The sequence below is a fragment of the Chrysemys picta genome, chromosome 1, assembly GCF_011386835.1.
Source record: "Chrysemys picta bellii isolate R12L10 chromosome 1, ASM1138683v2, whole genome shotgun sequence".
Classification (NCBI taxonomy): domain Eukaryota; kingdom Metazoa; phylum Chordata; order Testudines; family Emydidae; genus Chrysemys; species Chrysemys picta.
Window position 1 is genome coordinate 136127148 of NC_088791.1, and position 26706 is coordinate 136153853.

Consider the following 26706-nt stretch of genomic DNA (forward strand, 5'->3'; position numbering starts at 1 on the left):
TGGGAGTTTTTCTGCTTTATTGCTTAAGCTTTGACTTCACAGTCTTCACCTTCAGCAATGTGCAAAGAATAGGCATACAAGGAAGGTTACAACACTTACTCATGGGAGGGGGTCTCTGCTTTAACAGAGGTAACAGCAAGGAGCAAGGTGGAGGCGGAAAAATTCGGTGCAGTGATTTGTTCATAAGTCTCTCAGGTGAGGACTCTCTCGGGAAAGGCAGATTGCTTTAAAATAAAAAATCAAGGAAATAGGTTTAGGAAGCAGGACTGGGATTAGAATGAGCTGGGACCACAAAAAAAGAGACACACCAATGGCAGAGTGAAATGAAACTGAGCAGAAGGAATTCTGACAGACCTCCCGACAACAACAGAGAGCTAGAATGAATAAATAAAGTCCCTAGGATTACACCAGATCTGGGCCGCCACCAAGTTTCCTACACAGACATACACACAAAGCTGTAAATGACTGCGGTGTCGTGGCCCCAGCCTCTGCTCCCCTGAAGCCACCATCCAACCAGATAGAAAAATAAAGGTCTAATTCACTGGAAATTCTTCAGTTTACAAAACTAATGGAATTGGGTTTGTTTTTATGCTTCTGCATCAACTTGTGATTTATCTTCGACTCCATTCTGTTTGTCTTCTTTCATGTCTGTGTCATCTTTGCAGCTGCCACTGGTCTGGAGGGTATCAGCTTCTGGCTACATGGGAGACATTGAAAAAACTGAGCGAAATGTTCACCCCTTCCCCACTCATCACTATAACAGAGATTAATTTGGTGCTCATCAGCAGGATATCTGGGCTCCCTAAGGGGTTCAGCTGAGACTCAGGATCTCAGTAAGGGAGACCATGCACCCTGCTTCCCTCAAGTTTTATCAGTTAGCTAGGAAACCAGGAGCAGTTAGGGAGGCCTGGGCAAAGAGGTGCTTCTTGCAATTCTTCCTAAATGAGGCCAGGTTCATGCAGGGAGCAACAACATGCTCATGCTTCTGACTCCACTTTGGCTCTGAATCATGAGGATTTATAAAAGAACATTTCCAATCTACCCAACCCTCTGTGCTGCTTGGCTCTGACAACGCGGCCAAACCTGGTATCAGAGGGCTGCCTCCATTCTCCACAGATGCAATGCTAGGGAGTCCTCCCTTTGTACCACTGGCAGCGCCGAATATGGCAAGCAGAATGCCCCAATCCCTGTTGCCTCTTTTCCCACATATACTCAATCAGTTCTCCCAAGGTTTTGCTACCACTTACTTTGGAGTCCTTGTCTGCAAGCCTCTGGAACATGTTGGCATACAACTTCTTCTCTCTCTCGTGCTGCTCCCGGATCTTTTGCTGACAGGCTAGTAGCTGCACTTTGGCTGCTTTGTTGCTAGGGTAAAGTTGTAGCACCTTCTGGAAATCTGCCCGGGCCAATTCAAAGTCATTGACAGCTAGATGGGCCTCGCCACGCCGGAAAAGGCCTTTCTCGTTGCTGCTGTCCAACTCAAGCGCCTGGATAGGAAGGGAGCAGCAGGCTGGAGTTTGGTTTCAGGAAATACAGCCAGACAATCAGCAGGAGACACTTATGGGATGAGCTTGCTTATTTTACAGGGTAAATGCTCCAGGAATTCTGGGCTTGGTAAGAGAAAGGGAGGCAGTGTGGTGTGGCAGCTAAGGCATCTGACAAGGAGTCACGAGATGTGGGGTCTAGTCCTGGCTGGGTCATTGACTTCCTGTGTGACCTTGGGCAAGTCATCTAACTGCTCTGTGCCTCAGTTTCCCTATTTGTAAAGTGAAGCTTACCTTCCTTTCTAAAGTGCCTAGAGATTCTCAGACAAGAAGCTATTAAAAAATCTCCCACAGACAATGAAGATGGAAAAGAATAGTCACTTCCACTGAGGAATTTGATATATTGGCCCTTCCCAGGGGTGGACACAGGGTAAGAGAGAGGCACAAACCCACCACAGTAATTTGTGTTGCCCAGTTAGTTACAGCACGATCCAGCTGCTCTGCCCACTTTGCTCACCAGGGTGTATAAAGCCTTGTTACCTTGCTGCAGTTTTCCAAGGCCAGGGAGTACTCCTTCAGCTTGAGATGGCACATGGCCAGGTTAAGGAGGGCAGCAAGCCTCAGGCTCTTGGCCTTTGCATCATCCTCTTCAGAGAAGCCTGTTTCGTGCTCCAGCCAGGACACAATCTTCTTATATTGTGATGTTGCCTGTTTGTACTTCCCTTCCTGTAGTCAATAAAGTTGGAGTTAGTCCATCTCCACCCTCCTCTTCACAACACTCCCTACTCCCTTTTTCAACCCAGGAACAGCTACCTTAAGGTGAACAGAGAATATTTTCTGTGGCCAAACTCCACACAAGTGCTGTACGTGAAGATAAAATCAATATAAGGGCCAGATACGAATACGCTTCTGGGTGGTTGTGCAAAAAGCCCAGGAACAGGCCAGAATCCCACTGGGGAGCACAGTCCCCCATGAGTGCCAGTTGTCTGAAACAGAGCAGGGAAAGGCAGGATATCACTGTCCCCACACTGCACCAGCTGTCACAACTGGTTAGATGCAGGGTGAGGAGCATACTGTACTCTCTAGGGGTACTGTAGCTACCACTCTGGCATGTGTGCCATGGGAGCGCCCAAGATGAAAGCAACCATAACAACTAAAGCTCCTCCTGGGGACTCCAACTGTAACATGGCCTCTTCAGGCCCCCATCGGTGGGCAGAATCTTGCCCATGTCTAGCACTGTTTCATGGCAGCTTTGCCACATTGTTCCTGCACAGTGGAGAACTCCCTGTAGAGCTGCAAAAGCCCAAAGACATATAACGGAGGAAAATACCAAGTGGGTACAACTTGCAAGGCTCAACCTCCAGCTCTTTGTCCCCAGGGAAAGTGTAGAATGGACACCAAGGAGAACTCCCTAACAGGACAAAAAAACTCCAAGGCCCATCCTCCAGCACTCGAGAAAAAACTAAGACAAGTACCCCTATCTTCAGCAGCACATTGCATGCAACATGCCATCAATGTGTGAGACAGCCCTGCAACAGGGTCTGCTCCAGCACCAATACTGGCCTATAGCAGGGACTGGGCAATGCTGACCACAGGCAGGGAGGACTGTAACTTACCTTGAAGTACTGAGTGCCTCTCTCCTTCACAATGGAGCTTTGTTCCAGCTTCTCTTCTGTATTCATCTCCCAAGATTCCTTAGCCTGTCCAGACAGAAACAGTTCAGTCAGCCATCTAATTTTGGAAGAAACTGTGACACTGGCAGACCAGGTGCCAGCTCATGCCAAGGTCTCCATGTCTCAACTCAACACTGACAAATACAGAGCTGGAATCAGTTTGACTCAACTGTGTGTTAGTATTGTTAAAACAGGTATGAGAGTTGTAAGAATGTGTTTAGTGTTTACACTTTACTGAATGCTTGTGAGTTGTTGCAGGCGTTAATCTCACGTAAAACATCTGTATCCTGTACTATACGATAATATTTGAACACTTGTATTGAGAGCCTCTGGGACTGTGTAAATCACCAGACAAGAGAAAAACATTAACTGGTGTAAAGTGCTGATCTGCAATGGAAGGCGCTGCATCCTACCCAACAGGAAAAGTCCATTGACACCAGACATACTATTGTGGGACGATAAAGAAGACAGCAGATGTTTGTTATTTTGCCTCCTCACCCCCCTCTCCCTGTGAAGATGCTGAGCTTGCACCTCAGAGCACAAGGGGTAAGGGGAATCACACCAAACAGAAGGAAATCTATGCTGCTTGAACTGTGGAGGGCAAGGTTTACTAGGCGTAAGTGAGAGATCCCCAGTGGTTAACCTGGTTTAGCGCTAAAGGTCATGTAGAGCTTGCTTATTATAGAAACTTCTATTACTTTTCAAAATTTAAGATTTTAACTCATTTGTGTATCTGTTTAGCTGCTTTAACCTTGTAAATAACTCCTGTTTCCTCTTCCTACTTAATAAATCTTTAGATAGTTTATTATAGAATTGGTTACAGGTATTGTCTTTAGTGTGAGATCTAAGGCACAACTGATCTGGGGTAAAGTGCTGGTCCTTTGGGACTGGGAGTGACCTGAATATTGCTGTGATTCTTGGTGTAAGGGACGATCTACTACAAAAGTACACTCACCAGGGTGGCAAAATAGATTGAAGTACCCAAGGGGACTGTCTGTGACTCCATGATTAAGCTGTTATAGTGCTTGAGGAGCTTACACTTGATAACTGGTTGGGGAAATCTAAGTATAAAACTCATAAGCAATGTGGGGTTTGTGCCCTGCTTCCCAACAGTCTGCTCTGAGGTTGGTACTCAGGCTCTTGAGTCACTGCAGGCAGCATTATAGAAATCAATCGGTATGTGCTGCATCTTTTTTGGAGTAAGGAGAGGAAAGAAGGCATGGAAGAATGGGTGGAGGTATTGCCACTGAGCATGAGGGAACTGGATTACAGCAGGAGAGATGCTGCTCAAAGCAGACTGGGTCCACTGAGAATACAGGGGATTTCGGTCAAAGATTCCTATTCCCACTTCACCTTCCACAGATTTATTATTTTTCCCATCCTCAGCTGATCAAAGTTCACCTCTTCCTCCTGCTCTCTCAGGCAGAGGCTGTATCCACACACACCTCTTTCACCGTCCCAACAGGACTTCATCCCTTTGTTCTTACCTTTTCAAAGCTTTTGAGTTTCACTTCATATTGCAGATCTGCATTTGGAGGGATCTGAAACTTCTCCTTCCCAGCACTCCCAAAACCGTAGCTGTAACAGAAATAAGTGGCTTCTAAAAAATCCAGCTAGACCAGTTCTCTGTTAGGGAAGCAGGAGCCAAGAGAACATGCCTATATAGATGTACCAAATTCACATTCTGCTCAGTGTTACCAAAGACACAAAAGCATAAGCAGTTTTTGCCTAAAAACGGCAGGGGTGGGGGGCCAGAGTTACTGTGTGGGATTGGAATGCAAAGTCTTTCATCTCTAGGTTACCAGTTTGTATTGATTTTGGGTCACCCAAAGTTATTACCATCTCATGGCTGTTAGATGGCCTCTATGAAATGAGTTTGCTGGTCTCAGTTCAGTTCCTAGTGGATGTGCCCACACCATAAAACTGCTGGTAACTGGCACTAGATGCCTCCCTTGTTGTGAGGCCAAGCATTTAATGAGCTTGGACACTGAACTACCTCCTCCCATCTGCAGATAGTCCCTCAGGCTCAGGTGCCAGCATGTTGGGGTGGGGGAGCATGTCTAGCTGCTGCCTGTGCTCTACCCATTCTGAGAATAAACAGAGGACTCTGGTCCCAACTACTGTTTAACCTGCATCGTTCACTACCACTAGATTCAGTTTAAAATATTTCAAAACCTAAAACAAGTCAGGGTTTGCTGGAAACTATGAGGACAAACTTTTCTCTTGCTTGCAACCCTGCTATGGAGCCTGCATCTCCCCCTTTCCACAGAATCTGTCTTATTTCCTTGGAAAGGGGAACTACTACTTACATGCAGGACCATCAAAAAAGTTGCCGTATCTGGCTCTCCATACCCCAGGCCCAGCCATTCTCAGCTCACTCAAGAACATGTATCTTTGAAATAGCTCCCCTAGTGGATGCAGGGTTTGGACAGAAACTGGTCTTGTTTCAGAAAAGCGGAGAGGTTCTTTCTTCTCCCCAAAGGCCTCACAAAATGTTCATAGCTGTTCTATCAGCAAAGGGATTTTAGAACAGCCTCTCTCCTAACCTCAGCATACATTTTTTACATCTCTCCCTAGCCTCTGAAGCTGGATTAGCTAGACTATCGCTCTGTACAGCAATCCCTATGTTCCTACATGATCTCTATAGTCAATTCTACTCTTCCACCCCAACAGCGGGGAATGCAGCTCATGTCCACCCACATTCCAGTTTGGCTGCTTCTTCAACCGGTGTCTCAGCTGGCTAGATACTTTCCAGATATCAGGTTTCTGGGGCCATCCAAATTTTGACCAGGGTGTTTTGGGAGGTGAAGGGGCAGAACTACACTAATTAGAAAACACACCCACTCCTCCAAGCTGCAAACACACCCAGAATAATCAAAAGACAGAAGTATTGGGGCCACCTTGGGCCAGGGTCACAGTCTAGTGAAAACACTGGAGTTCAGCAGATGCTTACCTGGGTTTGAGATACACCACAGATTCCTCTGACTTCTCCATTCTCTGAATTGCTTGTTCCAGGCCAGGAGGAAGGTCATAATTTTCTCCTTCTCCAATCTCAAACCGCAGCTCCCGCTTGTCAAACACTCGATCTCCGTATCGACCTTCTAGCTGGACTGAGATACAAAAAATTCCCACAGGCGTTAGAGGGTATCTAGAGCAGCGAGAGAGAAGCTAGCAGAGGGAACCAGGAGAATGCCAGGCTTCCTTGTAAAAAGCAACTTCTTCCCCTTAAAAAGACTGTCTGGGCAGCAAATGTAACATCTGGGGCTAAACCCAATAAACCCTTTCACTTGCACATCTGGGTTGTCTTCTTTGTGCAACACTGAACAAATGTCAGATCCTTCCCCTTGCTCTCTATCTTCCTGAAAAATGTCTAGCTCTTCTTGTCAAGGAGAGTGGTCACCTGGGCAGCCCTACAAAGCCTCCTGAGTCCCCAAGTCAGGTTTCTGGTAGAAGGATAAAAACTGTCCAGCAGCAGAATGAGGGGTGGTTTTGGAATGGCTCCTTTGCTACCTAGAGGCCTGCCATCCCTCCTGCTACCCACGCACAAGGCAACTTCCTTTAATATTCCTGCATTTGCCCCCTGAAACAGACTTACGCTCTACAAGGGCTCCCTCATTTGGCTTGGAGTAGCCTTCGCCCTTCATACGGATTCTTCGGATTATTCCGCCATCTTCATCCTCTGTGAGATCCTCTCCCTTAAACTCAAACAGCTCTATCTGCAGAGGAAAGGACAGCCTTACATTAATTCCTGTAGTGTCAGCGCAGCGGTCTTGTGTAGTTCAGTCCCCAGTCATGAGAGGAAAAGCAGCAGCAGAGAGGCCTTTGAAAATCCTGCTGCCCATAAAGGACTGTACATTTCAGGCATCAGACAACTAAGGCTGGGGCTACTGCCATATGCAGAGTGCACCTACCTTTCTGCAGGATGGAGACAGAGCAGCTCAGGTGTTTGTGATTATATCTAGCCCTCTAGTGGCTGGAAGCCCCCAAAGAACATAAAAGCCTGAATACTATGGACCATTAACAAGCTTTGTGATCACACAGACCTGCCTTCCATGTATTGTTTAACTGACAACACTGATGCTGCGTGAAGTCAGGATGACACTTTGGGCGAGATCTAGCCCTCGTCCTTCCACAGGCTGATTAAAAGCAGTGTGTGTGTGTGTGGGAGGGGGTAGAGGTGAGCGTTTACATCAAATACCCCTTGGAACACAGGCAGCACTGCAGAGGTAACATTAAAGACTAGCATTTTAAAGCTTGATGGACGTGCTCATGGTTGCTGCTTCGGTGCTGAAGTAACGCGCTGGAACTCAGTGCACTACGAGCGGGCATGGCCATGACCTGCTCTTGGATAGGAATCTGGAGGGAACTGAAACGTTAAGTGGGTCAGGGCTGGTCACGAGCCAAAAAGAAGGGGTGGAAATGGAAAAGATGGGCAGAGAGAGCAGGGGGTGAGGGGGGAACATGCAGAAACATCAAGCTATGTGAGCTGAAGCAAGCTGCTCACTTGCGGCCTGATCCTGCTCTCACTGACGTCAATGGACAAACTCCTATTGACTTCAAAAGGCACAGGATTGGAGCCCCACTCAAGACAGATTCCAAGGGCTGGTCCCACGGGATCAAAGGAAACCCAGGAGGAGCTCTTCAGGGGTCTAGACAGATCTGAGGCTCAGCCCAGTTTTATCTCAGCAGAACTCAGTGATTCCCAACCTATATTCATTTGCCCTCCTTCTCCCCTTGTGATGGATTGGTGAACGAGGGTCCCCCATCCTCCATATTATCCTTCTCCTAGGCCCTAGCACACTTGCTGCTCTCATTTTATTTCCATCCATGTTCTTCTCTAGTCTTGCCCACCCTGAAGTGAAGGGGGCCAGGTTGGGAAATGCTATGTTTCAGGTGTACTGAGGAGGGTGAAGCCAAACTGACTCTGAGTGTGTAGGCTTGCTGGAAGGGAAATGCAAACTGCCCCTGTTACAATTGGAAATTGACCTGGCTGGAACATGAACCTGAGTTCTCAACGATAGTGTGGCATGAGAGTCTAGTTCCAGATTTTTAAGAATTGATAATTCTTCCCCTGAGGTATCTGGCTTGGGTCACTGTTGGGAACAGGATGGACCAGCAATCTGATCACCTATGGCAAGCCTTATGTTATGACAATGGTAACAAGAGGTTGTTTTGACCAATAAACATGCTGTAGTGAGACTGATGGTAAAAACAAAGAGTATAAATGAGCAACACGGTTGTTATAATCAGCCTTGTTTAGACTAATGCACCCTGTTTTAAGATGGCAAACAAATTTGCCCAAGGTCATTGCGGTGGAGGCTCACAGAATGGACCAGAATGTCTGACTCTGGAAAGGTGTTGACACTTGTAAACAGTAGAACACTGTTCTACTTGCACAATTTGATGACACTTCTCTCTTGGGACTTTCTTTTAAGGGATAATTTTGAGCGGTGATCAGCCTTTGATTCCAGTTAATTCTTTCTCAACTTGTTTGGGCTCCTGATCCCAGATTAACACTCTGTCCAGAGAGAAAAGGGAGAAAGACCAGAGTAGGACAAGCCAATTTATTCCACAACACTTTGCTGATAACAAGCCTTTGTCCCAGGTTCCATAAAGAATTTGAAACCCTATGCTAGCATGTATCTATCTAGCTTTTTCACACTCTGTCCTAGCCCTCTCTGTTTTACTTTCAAATACATATTGAATCTGGCAGAAGGAGGGAAAAATGAGAAATGAGTCCAGCCTGTGACCAGTGCCAAATGCTGGCGGGGTGAGGAGACAGCTGCTCAATCTCCAACTGCACACTCCTGAGCCTACTGTGTACAAAGCCAGTCATGAGAAGGCGCTTTCATTTCTGTTTCTCACTAACCCTCTTCCAGAATGCACTGTGCTTCTCCCTCTTTTTTCAATGGCATGTAATGTCACTGCAGGAGAGCTGGGACTTTCTGATTGAGACACTTTAGGAAGGGATTCGCCCCTCCCTAAAGAAAAGGGAATTGTTCCACAATAACTGCTCATTTGCTTTGGATTTTCAGAACTAGCTTTAATTCCAAGCCATAACTGGCTTTAATCCTTTGGGTGTGTCTAACAACTGTTGGAAAGATTTCCTGGGTCAGAGTCTCCCCACAATCCAGACTATAGCACTGCTCAAGTGGCAATACAGGGTTGGCTAGTAGCTTTATCCAGACAGCTGAGAAGCCCCTTGTTTGGGGAGGGAAACTCTCAATGGGCATAAAGCTGGTTCTATACCAGGGGTTGTCAAAGTGGGGGTCGGGACCCCTCAGGGGGTCGCAAGATTATTACATGGGGGCTCGTGAGCTGTCAGCCTCCACCTCAAACCCCACTTGGCCTCCAGCATTAATAATGGTGTTAAATATATAAAAAAGTATTTTTAATGTGGGGGGAGAGGGGGGCTCGCACTCCGAGGCTTGCTGTGTGAAAGGGGTCACCAGTACAAAAGTCTGAGCACCCCTGTTCTATACCATCCCTCACACTTGTCCCAGGTGTAAGGAGAGGGAGGGGTCCTGGCTGGAGCACTGCTGTTCTCTAGAAATTCTCAGCTCGCAGATGGTCCCTTGAGGACTGTGACCAGCTGGTGTAAATTAGAACAGCCTACCAGGAGCACACTGGACCTGCACAGGTCAAAGAAACAGGGAGCTATAACCAGTTGAGGGCCTGCTCCCCTCTCCTGCAGAATGTGGCTTCTTTTGGCTAGCAGATTATCACTTTGTAACATCATTCCAACCCCACCATTAACTGGCTAATGTGCAGGTGGTAATAAAGGGAAATTTACATTCTGGGGCCTTGTTTTCATAAAAAGAAAAATTACACTGGCTTAGTTAAATGGGTTTAGAAACTGATTTAGTAATTCAGTGCAACCCTGCGGTGTGGACATACTTACTTTGGTTTAAGGGCCTTATCGATTCCTTCACTGACTTCAGCTAAATCGGGATCAGGTGCAGAGGGCAAGGAATAGGGAGCTCTATGTCTGGGGGATGGTTCCCTCTTTCATTGCTCATCTGGATATAGGGCAGGGAAGGGGTAGGCAGATGGGTGGAAGGACTCCTACTGGGAAAAGAAAGGCCGGAGGCCCCAACTCACTGCTTGGAACACTCAGTACTAGAGCACTCATGTTAAGAGTCTGAGGTATAACAGCAGCAGGGGGAAGCAGGAGGCAGAGGACAGGAAGGAGCAGGTTGAGGTTAGTGAAAAGCAAGACTTCAGTTCAGAAGAGAAATAGTCGTTTTTTTTGGAATTTTTCTCCTAAGGTTCTCAGGAAAGTCCTTTGCATCATATTACTGGAACTTATTTCTTTATAGAAAAGCTCCTCCCAGTCTGCTCAGCACAAGCATTTGGAAGATCAAAACACATTTCTCACCAGGCATAAAAGCTGTAGTGTATTTGCAGTCTTTGCTGGGTTAGAATCAAGCTGAGCCACTTAAAATGATTATAATGATTTTCTCACCAGAGCTTTAATGTTACTTCTCTTTTTGCATGAATAAACTGCAAAAAACCACTTTAGGCGGAAAGGTCTTGTATCCCTACAGTGCCTGGAGAGGATGCAGGGTACCGTTGGCTCCTGGGCCTTAAGGTATACAAGACAGTGGGCTAATCTTTTTTTTTGAGCTAGTAGTTTAGAACAATGCAGCATTTTTCAGTGGGACGGGGAGGAATGTAAACTCATCTCTTTGATGTAACTGGTATTCTTATCACAGTCCCTCTTGGGGATATAAACCAGGTTAAATTCTCTGAGGCAGACTGCCTCCCTCCCATGGGGAAACTCACATGATGGGGCAAAGAGGGAGGAAATCTGAGAGGATTCCATCATAAACTTCCTCCACAGACATTCCATTAGGGGAAACAGGCTACCGCTCCAAGCGAGGCACCATGCACATCCCTACAAATCCACAGGCACATCCGTACGGAAGGCCTGTGGTCTGCACAGCAGTGCATTTCAGTGGAGCCACCCAGCCAAGGACTCTCCTGGATCTCCCTTCAAAGGGGAAATCCCTGGCCTGGAGGAATGAACTCAACAAAAATGATAGCATTCTGGCCTAGGAAAGTCCTCGAGGTGGGGAGGGAGATCATGTGTGCATTGGGAGAGGTGTTTTAGGGGGGCTCCTAGCAGAGCCATAGGAGTATTTTGTTTTGCAGGTAATCTGACTGACTTCTCCAACCTTCACAGTAAAGTCCCAGGCTTTTGATCGCCTCATCTGAACAAATCAGTACCTCTGAACCAATGCGCCTATGAATGTGCAGGGATGAGCATGGTTTCTGGGTAAGAAACCTGTGGCCTGTTCCCCCCACTGGAACATCTGGGAAGGAAGGGAAGTATGCGATGGAATCTTCACCCTACAAAACATGCTCCTGGGCCTGCCTTAAAGGGGGAATCCCTGGCTTGGAGAAATGAACTCAGGCCAAGGCTCTAATCAGTTTCTGCTCGGAAACGGCACCAGGAGGGAAGGGATGATGCGCACTTCTCCAACCCTGCCCCCCACGCAACCACTTCCCCCGTGTTGACAGAGGCAGCTGACAGCATCCTCCCTTTCTACTTTGTATCCACTTTAGGGGGTGCTGTTTGTAGGAGGGGGAAAGAAGAGACCTCTCTTTGCTAGGAAAGGTAATCTGGGCTTGGAAACAGACATCACAGAGACTTCGGTCTAGATCCTCAAAGTTATTTAGGCACCTAATTCTAATTGATGTCAATAGGAGTTAGGCACCTAAATACCTTTGAGGATCTGAACCTTCTAGCTTCACCATGGATGATTCAAGGCTACCTAGATCATGCTGCAGGGGGACTCAAAGCATCATTTAAAGTAGTGAAGAGCAAAGGGCACTGGGTGCAGGGCAGCCTTCTGCAGAAACAGAGGCCTTTCCTCTTTTAAGCAATAACAGGCAGCTGTTTCTATAAAACAAAGGATTGGGGTTTTTTTGTTTATTCACAACTATATAACCATAGCACGTTACACAGATCTCCACTTAAGAAAGCATGGGCAATTAGGGAAAGGGAAAGGCTGAGATTCAGACATACCTGTATTATTGGGGGCTTTGGTAGAATGGCAGTGGAACACCTGAGCTCAGCTTGTGAAAAATGTATGTAAATAAAATAGACGATCTCATGGGGAGTTCTCTTTCAAAGCATCCAGAGGAGTGAAACACAGGTTTTCATATTCACGAGCCATGAAGGTAAGGAGGAAGTGTTTCAGAGCATGTTCATGCTATCAAAGATGCTCCATGCTTATTGCTACTCATTCATACTGTACCGACAGTAAACAAGGCCATTATACTTTTTTGGAATAAACCTGTATTTTAAATTTTCCAACACCAAAAAGAGGTTAACAGAAGTATGCCCCACAGAGTTGGCTTCAAATAGAGGCAGCATCTTCTCATATACATGTAACTGTGCCACACATGATTGCTGGCAGCCAGTATGACTAAACCGGTGCCTGGTCATTAAGCTGAACTCTTGTGAAATGCAGAGACTCTGCCTTGGGCTAAAGAATGAGCTCTGGTTGATCTAGCAGAGAAACAGTTGCTTTCTACTTAGCCATTACTTTCTATACCTCTACCTCTGGTCCTCAGGAGCCAAAAAAAAAATCTTACTGTGTTATAGGTGAAACCGCATTATATCAAACTTGTTTTGATTCACTGGAGTGCGCAGCCCCCTCCAGCACTGCTTTACCACGTTATATCCAAATTTGTGTTCTAGCGGGTAGCGTTATATCGAGGTGGAGGTGTACTTACATACGGAACTATACCCACTACTAGTGGAGTCACTGGAGCTGCTTCTTCAACTAGCCAAGTAGAGTGTTTGGTTTTGATTTTAATGCCCTGATGTATATTTCTGGTCAGCTGGCAGCTGCTCATGTTCAAGAACAGTTACACCAAGGTTAAATTTAACTACTTTGTGCCTCTGACCCTGGGAAAATTCACACCCTTGCATTAGAGGACTGTCACAGTGGAGGTTTAGGCCCTCCAGCATTGAAGCTGTCTCCACCAAAATAGCCTAAGAAAAGGAAGGGACCATCTTTTTAATTCTGCTTGTGTGTGCATGCACCTGCACATACACAAGGATTTATTATAAGGAACAATGCACCATATATGTGCATAGCCCAATAACCTAATACAAATGAACCATAACTAGCTGGAGGGAGAGATCCTGAGTAATGATGATTGCAAGGTCTTTATTTTAGGTCTAGATTGTGAACCCACTATTCCCCTTAGCAAAAACAGTTAATCGCATACGTAGTCCCGTTAATTTCAATGGACTTACTCACATGGGCAAATGCTCATCACTGGGAGTAAGGTTTTACAATCTAGCCCCCATTCCCAACAGTCTCTCCCCCCTCATTCTTCTGTAGTAGAAATATCTTCATGCAGACAGGTGGTTTAGTGCGCAGAAGTTAATAGGACAATGAAGGAAAGACATGTGGAGGTGTCACACTAAACTTTATTTACATTCTCAACCGTGTTGACCAGCCTCCATTTTCCATTAAAGATGAACTGAAGGGATCATTAAATAAGACACTGATGACTATCCTTGTATAGTGTTTTACATTTTAGAAGTCACTGTACAAACTTTGGCCTGGTCTACACTTAAAACTTGACATTAACTATGTTGGTATAGTTAAATCAGCAAACCCCTCTTGCAGAGACCCAGTTATCTTGCTTATGCTGATGTAGCTTATGCTGGCTCAACAAAGCAAAATAGGCTTTACCAGCCTAAGACACTTTAATACCAGTATAGGTGCATATACACTAGGTTTGTTTTTTGCCAGCACAGCTATGTCAGCAACACACTCCCCCATCCCCCAATAGACAGGCTATGCCAGTAACACTAATGTAGATGATGCTTTGAACCAGTTAGTCTCAGACACCCTTGTTAAGTAGGCAAGTAAAACCTCCTTGCCTCTAGAAAAAACTAGAATGAGTGACTAAGTCAAAACCAGAGACCTTTTGACCCACACTCCTGCCTCTTAATGATGAATCAGTTAAATAAATGAATGAATGTAATAATTGGGAAAAAAAACCACAAAGGCATTTTGTTTGCTTTTACAAGGGAGGCAGCGTTGTCTACAGCAGGGGTGGGAAAACTTTTTGGTTACATCTGGGTATGGAAATTGTATGGCAAGCCATGAATGCTAATGAAATTGGAGGTTGATGTGTGGGAGGGAATGAGGGCTTCGGCTAGGGGTACAGGTTCTGGGGTGGGGATGGGGACAAGGGGTTGGGGTGCAGGATGGTGCTCTGGGCTGGGACTGAGGGGTTTGAAGGGCGAGGGGGGAGATCAGGACTGGGGCAGGGGGTTGGGGTGCAGGAGGGGGGTCAGAGGTGCAGGCTCCAGGTGGCGCTTACCTCAAGCAGCTCCTGGAAGCAGTGGCATGTCCCCCCTCAGGTTCCTATGCAGAGGCGCAGCCCCTGCAGCTCCCATTGGCCGTAGTTGCCGGCCAATGGGAGCTGCAGGGGCAGTGTCGGAGCCCCCAGCTGCCCCTACATGTAGGAGGCAGAGGGGCGACATGCCACTGCCTCCGGGAGCTGCATGGAGCCCCAGCATGCGTGGAGTGAGTCAAGCCCCCGACCCTGCTTCCCGGCTGGAGTGGGGCAAGCCCTGGACCCCACTCCCCAGCTGGAGCTTGAGGGTCAAATTAAAATGTCTGAAGGGCTGGATGCAGCCCTCGGGCTGTAGTTTGCCCACCCCTTGTCTACAGGGAGCAGGAGATTGTGTTCTAGTCCCACTCTGCCACAGAATTGCTAGGACAGTGGGGAAGTTGTTAGCTTTGGTGTGGCTTCTCCTCCCCCACCTCCCTCCTGTAAGATGGGGAAACGTTAATGACTGTAAAAAGTTCTCCCTCTGATGGAAGAAACCACAGAAATGTAAACTTTTTTTTTTGTTTGTTTTTGTTTTTAAACCACACTTGCAAGGATCTCAGTTCAAATTCTAAGTTTCTCCGATCAGGGGGTAGCCGTGTTAGTCTGTATCTACAAAAACAACAAGGAGTCTGGTGGAACCTTAAAGACTAACAGATTTATTTGGGCATAAGCTTTCGTGGGTAAAAACCTCACTTCTTGAAGAAATGAGGTTTTTACCCACAAAAGCTTATGCCCAAATAAATCTGTTAGTCTTTAAGGTGCCACCAGACTCCTTGTTAAGTTTCTCCTGTTCAACTGAGAACATCCCACAAACCAAGCAGGGAGCTACATGCCTTCCAACAGGGGTAAAGCTTTCCCAAAGTATGGCGAACACATGGATAGAAAGATGGTCACATGGAACAACTCTTTCCTCTCTCCCCATCCGCAGTACACACACTCTTCCATTTACAAACCCAGAATTCCCTTATGGCAGCTGCAGCAACTGCTCACATGGAAAAAGTTAGGATAGGAAGGATTACAATACAAAGAACAAGATTTAGTGACTTAAGTTTTGTTCCTTTTGACATGAGTCAAATTTTCCCCTCCTATCCATTCTGTTCCCCTACTCTGCACCCTCACTGCAGATATGTTGCCCATCTATTTCATTCCCTCCTCACCCAGCCACTCCTCTGGTCTTGGTGGCTGGTAGGCACTAATTCCAGGGCAGCTCTGATATTTGAAGGCTGCTCCCACTTCCTCTTATGCAAGAGTGGCTACTTGTGGAGGCAGGTAAGTTTCCTCCTCCTGTTTCCAACGGCTTTTACAGGCCTCCAGGCTGCTTGCAATGAAGACCCTGGACACCTGTAGCAGGAGGAGGAAGGAAAAAGGCCAAGATCCACAAATGGACTTCGGCACCTGTACAGTCCACAAAACCATTGCTCGGCTGCCACCTAACCCTGTAGGTACCTAAACTAACTCAGCACCTAAGTGTCACTGAAAAAGTTCCCTAGGTGCCAAGTTCCTGCCTCTGGGCATGCACGCTGCTGCCTCACTTGAGATGTCTGGATGCCTATCTCTCATCTAAACCCTTGTGTGATCCTTGAACCAGGGGAAGATAAGTGTTGCCCACACCTCTCTCACTTTTGAGTCCTGACGCAGAGCATGCTCACTGGATCAGTACCCACTCTAACTAAGAAGGTGGTGGTGGTCCCTCCCTTATAGCTTTGCGCCCTGGGATTAGAGCACTCACCTGCGATGTGGGAGATCTCAGTTCAATTCCACCCTCTGCCTAATGGAAAGAAGGGATTTGAACAGGGGTCTCCCACCTCTCAGTTGAGTGCCCTAACCACTGAACTATGGGATAGTCTGATGTAGGTCTCTCCTGTTGATCCTGTTCCATTTTAAATGAGTAATTAAATAGTCACTGGGGTAGGTGGACTGGACCCAGGGTCTCCCATATCCTAACCACTAGTCCCTTTGTGGATACAGGCCTATGTGACTAGCCAGCTCTCTGCAGATCAAATAACGTACTCTGGACCACAGTGCAACTGCTCCCTTACATTACTTTAAGGATTAGCAAGATATTCTATTATTGCAGAAGAACTACAATTTGTAGTTTTAAGGCTACTGGTGAACTCTGAACATCTTAACTAGAGCTGGTCACAATTTTGGAACAAAGTTGGTTTAGACTTAAAAATCCTAAACTGTCTCAAGTTGTGTGAAATTTTGTGGCAAAAACAACTGTGGAGTTCAAACACTTGTCTCGTCCATCAACAGAAGTTGGTCCAATAAAAGATATTACCTCACCTACCGTATCTCTAAGATTTGAAGAGACATTTATCCTATCATTGTTACTGTTAGTGGCTTTTTTGGGTAAATGAAAAATTTATAGTTGTTTCAATAAAGTGAAAAGTAGGTCTGGTTTGAACCCTGCAAAATGGAAGTGGGTTCTTAACCAGTTTTCTTCCTTTATTGTTAAGATCCTTAGATAGGAGCCATATACAATTATTTTAAATGCTTTACTAAAATTAATTATGCCTCTGAGGTAAGAAAGTACCAGGGTAACTTGCAGCACTTCAGTGTAGACATTACCTATGCTGATGGGAGGGTTTCTCCTGTTGGCATAGGTAATCCATCTGCCTGAGAGGCGGTAGCTAGGTTGATGGAAAAATTCTTCTGTCCACCTAGCACGGTCTACACCGGGTATTAGGTCGGTATGGATCCACACCCCTGAGAGATGTAGATGTGCCAGTGTAAGTTCCCAGTGTACACCAGCCCTTATTCACATTTTACAGAACCCCTTAACTTAAGTTCCCTTAAGTAACACAGCAAGTCAATGGCAGCTGGGAATAGAACCCTGGAATTCTCATGCTTTGCCCTTCCAGACCATCCTTCCTCCCTCTTTATATAAAGGAGTATTTCACTTTTAATGTATTATTTTGGACTGCTGATAAGGTACTGCCTTGGATCCTACCCTGGAGTGAGTTACACCTCTATGTCATTCTCCCTTACGTCTGCTACCAGATCTAGAGTGTGGATCAGATGAATATAGTAACAGGTCACACAGTTCTCTCCTCCAGCCCTTTGATCTTTCTGCAGGTTCACAAGATAGTCTTGGATTTGGAGGGCAAGGACCATCCCGTTCTATTCCCACGGACAGACTACCCAGTCTTCCAAGCTAATGAAGGGAATTTACAGATAAGCAAGTGTCACCTGGGTGGAGTTAAGATGCACTCCCTACATTCTACTGCAAATGCACCATCTTTCTTACAAAGAGTGTAGTCAAGGACAGTCCCTACTTACCTCAAAAATCAGTGTGGCATTGGGAGGTATCTTAGGGGGGCTCCCAGCAGAACCATAGGCATATTCTGGTTTGCAGGTAATCCGACAGATTTCCCCAATCTTCATAGTTGCCACAGCAATGTCCCAAGCTTTGATCACCTCACCTGCACAAATCAGAGCTCAGTCATATAATTGCTAGGCATATACCAAAGAAGTCAACTGCCATGAGATACTGGTCATTACTATTACACAAACACCCAAAAGTTGATTGGGCACTTCATAGAAACGACAGACTTGAGTCTGCTCTCACTTCAGCTTGTATATATCAGGATTAATTCCACTCAAGTCAAAATGTGGAAGTAATCAAAATCTGGCCTACAGTGCTGAACCCTAAATTGTTGCTCCCGTAATTCCTCCCCTCCCCCCAATCTTTTGTCTACACAGAGTGCAAGCCATCTGAAGCAGGGACTATGTCTGAAGTTCCTGGCACACTGCCAAGTGCTGTGAAATAATAATAATAAACTCTTGGAAGAGGAAGGTCTTAGGGTGTGAGATTTTTCATATTTTGAAAACAGACAATCCACAACGATGGTCTTTTCTCTTTGTACTTTATCAATTGGCAGAGGCCAGCACAAATGTTATCCAGATGCCCTTCAACATGAAGCAAACATCTAGGTGAAGAAGCTCTGCTACTGCTGAGGACAGCTGGGGCACTAACTCCTTTAGACATCCCTAGAACTTGCCTTCTTCCCACCCCGCCCCCCCCAAGCTCCCACTCTCCAAAAGATAAAGTTACACACAATTATAAAGGAGGAAAAAGGGTTTCTTCTGAAGCCAGAGACCAAATAGAGGCCTAAACCTCCGATGACATGGCCACACCAAGCCCTCTTATTCACTGCCCCTTATCCAATTGGTACACTACTCCTTGTGCTAATTATTTTAGGGCAGTCAATTTTACCCTGTCCCCTAATTTTAACTGTGCTGAAATTTTTGTATTGACAAAACGTAAGTGCCAGGTACAAGATGTCTGGGAGAAGCTGGAAGTTTTGAAATGGTGGAAGGAGTGACTAGGCTTCTGGCACCAAGGAGATAGTTGAGGCATGCTTTTCTTCTTTCCTGCTCCCTTTTGACCAAGGATGACTTAGAAGTTTATGGGCAGAGGGGCTGGTTTCCTCATTCTCCACCTCCACAGTTTGACAAGTGCCCCACTGCAATCTGCTTCAATATCCAACCATCAAAAATAGACATGGCTTGCTTGATTTTTCTTCCAGGATGAGAGGAGTGAAATGGCTAGTGTGGATATTTTAAGTTATCATTACAGTTCAGGGTGAATCCCCCACGGAGATGAATGTGACAGTTCACTTATGTAGGCTATTGTTTCAGACCATCTGCATTCTTAGGGCTTCTCTACATGAGGAAATTAATCCATATTACAATACGATGTTATTTAAAAGGGAATAGTTTTTCCATGATTAACTTCCTATGTGGATGATCTTGTTCTGGAATAAGAATGCCTTATTCCAAATTAGCTTAATCCACTTTGGAAGTGCATTAAGAAAATCTGAAAGAAGGCATTCTTATTCTATACTAAGAACATTCATACAGAGAGTTAATTGGGCAGAATTAATCAGGAATGACTTCCCATGTAGACAACCCCCTTAGGCAGGCATTGCTGCATTGACAACCTCCTGAATGTGAATGGAGTGTATTCTTCAAAAATCATCTAATAATTTAAAAAATTAACATTTAGTTCCTGGAGCACAATTATGTAGGCGTTTTAAAATTTGCAATTATGGAACAATTAAATATAGCCACAATCATTATACATGGGGCCTCAGTCTGAATGGTGCCAAACAGACTGTTAAACACAAAACATAGGATGTTACCTTTCCCCAAATCAAATGAGAACTTGTCTTTCCTGTCCAGGCTAGAGTCAAACTTTGTGCCATCCAGAAGCCATCCTGTATAATGGACAGTCACTTTATCACCTATCATGGGAGACTCTGTCCCAGTTCCTTCCGTCTTGATAACCTGAGAAAGAAATGCTGAATAAGTGATACTGAGCTGGATACAAAAAATACAGTTTGGATAATAAAATCACATAACTCTGCCATGTGTATAACACTAGGCAGACCTAAACTATCCTAAGAGGTAACACTTTGTTCTTTAGATTAGAAATTAGGGAAAACAGCTCTCTCAGCTTCCTTGTATCTATACAGATTTCCTGTATAGGATGCCAACTGGGGAGATTACTACTATTACTGTATTTTATTCACCCTAAAATACTACCTGGTTACAATAAGCTATTCTTGCATTTGAACTATTTTGGGTTGGTACGTGTACCTTTTGCTCTGAAAGAGAAAGAACATTTTTGAAGCTTTGAATCTAAGAGTCAGGCATCCAAATATGCATTAGCCATCTAGATTTAGGAGCCTAACTACAGGCACTAGGTTTGAAAATTGCAGCTTTAAAGATGCACTAACTCTCTGAAAGGAAGCAAGTGAAAATATCAGGTTTCCAATAGAGGTTTGTTTTTTGTTTTGTTTTTTTAAAATGGTAACTAAATCCAACAACAGGATTTACCCATCACAAAATGGGAAAGTTTAGGAGAGACAGTTTTAACACAACACTGGGGATTATTTTGGCAGGGAGAGAAAGGTGGTCATCACAATTTCTCCCAATTTCATGAATGAGTGAGATTAACTTCCTCTCAGAGCTGAGAGGAAATCACTGACATACTCATGGAAATATTTTTATCCCAACATTGACCAAACCACTGTTAAATACGTTAGCAAAGAGTTGCTTACATAATTGCTTCACAGCATAGTGCAGGGGCAGGCAACCTATGGCACGTGTGCCGAAGGCAGCACGTGAGCTGATTTTCAATGGACTCACACTGCCTGGGTCCTGGCCATGGGTCCAGGGGGCTCTGCATATTAATTTAATTTTAAATTAAGCTTCTTAAAGATTTTAAAAACCGTATTTACTTTACATACAACAATAGTTTAGTTATATATTATAACCTTATAGAAAGAGACCTTCTAAAAACGTTAAAATTTATTACTGGTACGCGAAACCTGAAATTAGACTGAATAAATGAAGACTCGGCACACCACTTCTGAAAGGTTGCCGACCCCTGGCATAGTGCCTATTTGGAAAAGGGACACTATCAGCTAACTTTTCATTCCCCAGACTTTAAAGGGACATCACCCAAAAGTTAGGAAGTACCAAAATTAAGGTAATCCACAAAATCTTAATTCTGTTTCCTTGTGTATATGCTTTATGGCTGTCTTAACCACAGAGGTAGAACTTTGTACTAAAACGTACGTGCAGTGAATGAAAAAGAAGCCCTGCCTCTTTCTGTGTGAGGACCTGTTCTAACATTAGATGGGGAGTTAGGACTCCTGGGTTCTATTCCCAAATCCAAGTGTTATCTAGTTGGGGACAGAGTTAAAGCTCTTCAGTTACATGGTACTCATTCATCTGTGGACTCACAGCACTTTGTAAAGGTGGTGGGGGATAGTCCATTTTACAGACAACATATCCAAATATATAGATTTGGCATATTCTTTCCAAGCAGCACTGCCACTTGGGCTCAATTCCCAGCTCGACAAGCAGTAACCTCCTGCAACCTCATTGATCCTCAGTTACCCTATCTGTAACATGGGAAACATTACTTGCCTTCCTCCTAAGGTACAACTCTACCTCGATAGAACCCACCGGAGTGCGCAGCTCCGCCCCCCCGGAGGGCTGCTTTACCATGTTATATCCGAATTCGTGTTATATCAGGTCGCATTATATCAAGGTAGCGGTGTACGAGGCTTTACCCAGTAATAGGAACCCTCCTGTGTGCCCCTCCTACCAGCTTCATCCTTGAAAAGGACTGAACTGTAGCATTTAAGGTAGAGCGCAAGCACAGTTTCAGTCCAGAATGAGAGAGTTTGACAGGACTTATCAGCAATTGAAACAGAGTGCTATAATAATAGAAAGCCACCAGTGCCAGCTGTAACAGAAAAAGAAAATTCCCCTATTTGTATAGATTTATATAGGGAGAAAAGCCCAAAAGCTAAATACAACCCGTCAGCCACTACATGATGGTCAATAGCTGCCATCCCTCCCACCCAATCTGAGGGTTGCTTTAAAAAAAAAAATTGCTGATGAACTGAGACAAACAACTTCATGACATCTGTCAAGGAAAACAGACGTTCAAGCAACTGCTATGGTTGTAGGCCTCTATTTTTGGATTTAGGCAAGTCTTTGGGTCTTGGAAAATTACCAAAGTAGCCCTTGGTGTCACCAATTGTATGCCACCTGCTGCTTTAGATTTTAGAATTTTTTTTTATTAAAAAAGTAATAATAAAAATCCAGACCTGAATTGTCAGGAGTGGCTATTGATGTGGAGGTGCCAATCTGAGACCTCCCTGAAGTGGGGTCACTCTCAGAAAGTACAGGGCACTCACTCTGAAGAGTCAAATTCCTTTAAGATGTCTCAGATTAGGCACTCAAAAAAACCCCAACCAACCAAAAAGAGAGCCGTGCCTGACTTTGCACCACTTATGTGTGGTTTACTTTTTGTGCTTCATTCCGTTTGGATGATAGCAAGTATCACCTGCAATACTGACAGCGTTTTCAATTTCCTATCCTGAATGAAAGGTTTACATTTCCCTTCCAAGAGAATCTCAATTTTTCCATTCATAGTATGACTATGCTCCCTATGCTCTCATTTTTAGGTTAATTTTATTTATTGAAAAGCACAAGTGCTGGGCCCAAACTCATAGGCAGGTGCTGCTTCCAGTAACCAAGGTACAGCCATTGGGTCTGATTGTAATCTAACACTGCTGAGAAACGGGAGCAACCACACTGAAATCTAGGGAGCTGTACCAGTGAAAAATTGTAGTATGAGAGATCAGTCAGGCTCACTGATTTCAGTGGGGTTATGCCACACAAACTGCCAGTCTGCAGAATCTGGACAGGACTCTAAGACTGAGAAAATCCTATTGTTTCATCCCTCCCAACTCTGCTGCTCCAAAGTCAATACACAAAAGCCCCTTGACTAATTATAAGAGCCTCTTAATGCTATAATTCTGTAGTAGCTCAAGAACAGAGGCAGACCACATTGCTCTTCGTGCTAGTTCATCTTGCCAGCTAACCCATGATCCCTACCAAAGTATTTGCATTTGGGCGAGTAGGGACTGACTCCCCTCACACCCTGGAGACACAGTCAGGAGTGACTTTACAGGAGTCCCTGGGCCTGGTGCTCCAACTCCATTACACTTGTTTCATGCCAGCGTAACTCCATGGACTTCTACTGATGTAAGAAGTGTGTGTGCGTGTCTAAATAAAATCCCCCTGAGAAACTGTTGGATGGACTTCACGTCTCCCTCACACCTTGTCGTGGCATGGATGCATGACTCTTCTGTTCACTGTCTTTGCGTCTCTCCTTTTCCTCAGTTCTTTCCCCACCACCACTCCCTTCTGGTCTTGTTTCACTCATTGGAAAGCTTCATGCTGCTTGGGGTGGGGACAGAAGGTACTGTTCTTGAGCCATGGCCTTGTGTTATGGGAGCTCAGACACAAAGGTTGGATCAGCAGGCTACTTCTTGAGTCCACAGCCTGTACCTGAGAGCTAGCTGCTCCTGTGGTCAGCTCTATCTTGCACCATCCTTCACAGGAACAGAGATGGAAAGTATGTGGCTTGCTGCTTTGCCCACAGCAGCATGGTAAGTGGTGATGCAGCATCCCTCAGGTGCACTCCTCTGCTCAGTACCCCACACCCTTCTGGCAGGAGAACACTTTGACAATCTTGTTAAAGTCAAAGTCCTATTTCCTACCCTTCCTTCTTTCCCTAACCCCACCCCCAGTGTAGGATTTTATGGTTTGTGAAATAACAATCACCCAAATCCATCACATCTCAAAATCTTAACCGGCATCAAGCACCGGGGGGTGGGGAGTGGGTCAAAGGACACAGCAATCTGAGTTGTGTGGCTAACTCTATGAAGTGGCTGCATTTTAGCCATCCCCATACACGCTATGTAAACTTCAAATAAGCCATGCAAGTGTCTGCAGTTTCCCTGACATGTGAATGAATCCCCCTCCCACATTACAAAACCTGTGTACAGGCCTGATTCTGCCCTTGTTTCCATGACTAGAACACTTCTTGGAGGACAGACTTGATCCCCTAGAGTCCAGGATTTTGTTTAAGAACAGAAATCCATGTCAACTGTGGTCTGGGAAAGCAGGCTAAAAGTCTACTGGTTTTCACTAAAGAGAGTGAAAATACACTTATGTTAACACAGCTGGTTACAGGATAGACCCAAGGAAATCCACCCAGCTCAAAAGGAGGGTGGACAAAGTCTTTCATTCCATATAGTCTTTATTGGTCAGTCTGGGTGCCCTGACTGACCAGCATGCTCACATTTCAACAAGACTAACCATGATCATCAGAACAGACTTTTGAAAAAGGGACTCTGCAGGGGGACTGGGATCACAGAATATGAGGGTTGGAAGGGACCTTAGAAGGTCATCTGCTCAAAGCAGGACCAATCCCCAGACAGATTTTGCCCCAATCCCTAAATGGTCCCCTCAAGGACTGAACTCATAACCCTGGGTTTGGAAGGCCAATGCTCAAACCACTGAGCTAACCCTTCACCATAATAGCAAGAGCTGATAAAAAGTACTTTCTTGTGGGCAGGATGGGGGGGGGGGGGGGGGGGGGGGGGGGGGGGGGGGGGGGGAAACAGACTGCAGTAATTTGCAGAACACTAAACCTCTCACCAGTTTATCACGTAAAAAACTGCAGCTGAATTCCATTTATATTAACAGACTGTTTTTTGGGTTGTTGGGTTTTTTTGTTAAGTGAGCATTGGGGAAGCTCTCTCTCTTGTGGGACTTGAGGGATAGAGTGGGATATAAAATGCAAGAGACAATGAGGAGCAGGAGAGGGTGGGATTAAAAAAAAAAATAAAATAATAAAAAAAAAGATAGCCCCTGTGCAGAGTTCTACTCTGCAGTCTGGGTGGATAAAGTAGAGACACAATACCTAATTAATAAATAAATAAGAAAGCTAGCTACACAGGGTTTGCCAAATTCAGAGAGTAGAGAAGTCAGACTTCTGCCATTCTGGGTAGAGTGATCAGAGGCATCACTGCAGTCAGTTTGGCAATAAGCCATGCCTCTTAATGCAAGGGCACAGGGACTTGGCCTAGCTGAGAGCTGCATCTGCAGCTTGCCAACACTCTACAGGCCGCATCTTATCTGCAAAAGATTTGATATATAGCAGCCTCCCCGCTTTTTTTTTTTTTTTTTTTTTAAAGCAGGGAGGTGGGGCCCAAGGTGACTACAGGTCCAAGCATGCAGTGTTCCATCTTTGTCTGGGGGGGCGGCCATGCACATCAAGATGGAGCATCCCTTTCGGGGGCCTTTAGGGTCAGATTCTCAACTGCTGTAACTCAGCAGAGCGCCCTGCATTTCTGTAGAACCACATCAATTACACCAGCTAAAGATGGAGCCTGCAGTCTCCACGGGATGCATTTGCCTCTCTTGGGCTCCAATCACTTGTAACATGTCACTCCAGCTGTCTCCCAGTCTCCAGACAAGGCTGCTGCTGGAACCATTTGATGCACTCACTGTATTGGGAGCGTGGGGAAGGAGAGGAGCTCAGCGGCGCAGCGGCCGCCAAGTGCCTGGCCCCTTGCAAGACGGAGCCCGCTGCTGCACCTTGCTGCGCCCCGGAGCCCGCGGGCTGCAGACACGCACGTGGCCGTGCGCTCGGGAGGGACCGAGCGAGAAGAGAGGCTCAGATTTAACCGCGGAAGCTGTAAATGCCTCCGGCGCGGCGGGCCGGTAGCCTGGTTACCGCCCGGCCTTTGGAGAAGCGGTGCTGGGGCAGCGTTCACACGGCAGCCGGGCCCCGGCTCGGGGCAAGGAGCGGCGGGCCCCGGTCTGCACTGGGGAGGGGGCAAGGCGCAGGCTGCTGCCAGGTGCGTCCCGCCCGGGCGGGCCCCAGCGCTGCCTCCCCGCCGCTGCCCGGCCCGGGGGGGGGCGCTCGCGTGCGTCCCCGTGCACCGCCCCCGCCTTACCTTGAGCACCCCCCCGTCGCTCTTGGGGGTGATGTCCGCGCCCTCCACGGGAGCCCCCTCCGCCTTCATCTCCTCCGCAGTCATGGCGCGGCTGGCGGCACGGGGCGCTGGCTGGGCGCTGGGCACGGCGCGCGGCGGAGAGCAGCGCAGGAGCTCGGAGCAGAGGCGCGGCAGCGACAGGAGGCGGGACTGAGAAGTTTCTAGAGGGACAGCAGGGTCTTCTAGTTAAAGGCAGGGGAGGGCCGGGGGCCGGGTCTAAAGTCCGCACCGCGCAAGCACACGAAAAGCAACTGTTAAAAATCCTAGGGGCCGGGAGGCGGGTGGCGCGGTCCCTGAGCCGCAAAGAGGGAGAAGAGCGGAGGCAGGTGTGTGTTTGCACACTGCATGAAGTGTGCAAACACACAATAACTCGCTGTTGTTAAAAATCACAGCCTGCACAGTGACACTGGATTTATGGCTTATTACAACATCTGTAGTAACCCACTAACAACCCACCCCCAGCTGCTCCCTCCCCGGACACATCTTAACAGGCCATTTCACCTTGCCCGGTCCCTTGAAATGTGTTAAGTACTTATGCTAAATAATCTGTTCCACCTAGTATTTAGCAAAAAGAAGAACAGGAGTACTTGTTAAATTTGTTAGTCTCTAAGGTGCCACAAGTACTCCTGTTCTTCTTTTTGCGGATACAGACTAACACGGCTGTTACTCTGAAACCTAGTATTTAGCAGTGACACTTGGAGTACATTTCCCAGACCCGAAGAAGAGCTCTGTGTAATCATGAAGGCTGGTCTCTCTCACCAACAGAATTTAGTCCAATAAAAGATATTACCTCACCCACAT

The 26706-nt window shown here is 46.1% G+C and overlaps 1 protein-coding gene across 1 annotated transcript; it reads right to left on the reverse strand.

Moving 5' to 3' along the window:
- On the reverse strand, positions 1-26094 carry FKBP4 (FKBP prolyl isomerase 4). The gene is made up of 10 exons (XM_042841720.2): positions 25867-26094; positions 19675-19819; positions 17810-17952; positions 6753-6873; positions 6111-6267; positions 4645-4735; positions 3101-3184; positions 2025-2210; positions 1248-1487; positions 1-697 (listed from the first exon to the last, which is right to left on the reverse strand). The coding sequence occupies exons 1-10, from the start codon at positions 25948-25950 to the stop codon at positions 587-589; spliced, it is 1362 nt and encodes a 453-aa protein (XP_042697654.1). The 5' UTR covers positions 25951-26094; the 3' UTR covers positions 1-586.
- Between the last annotated feature and the right edge of the window lie 612 nt (positions 26095-26706).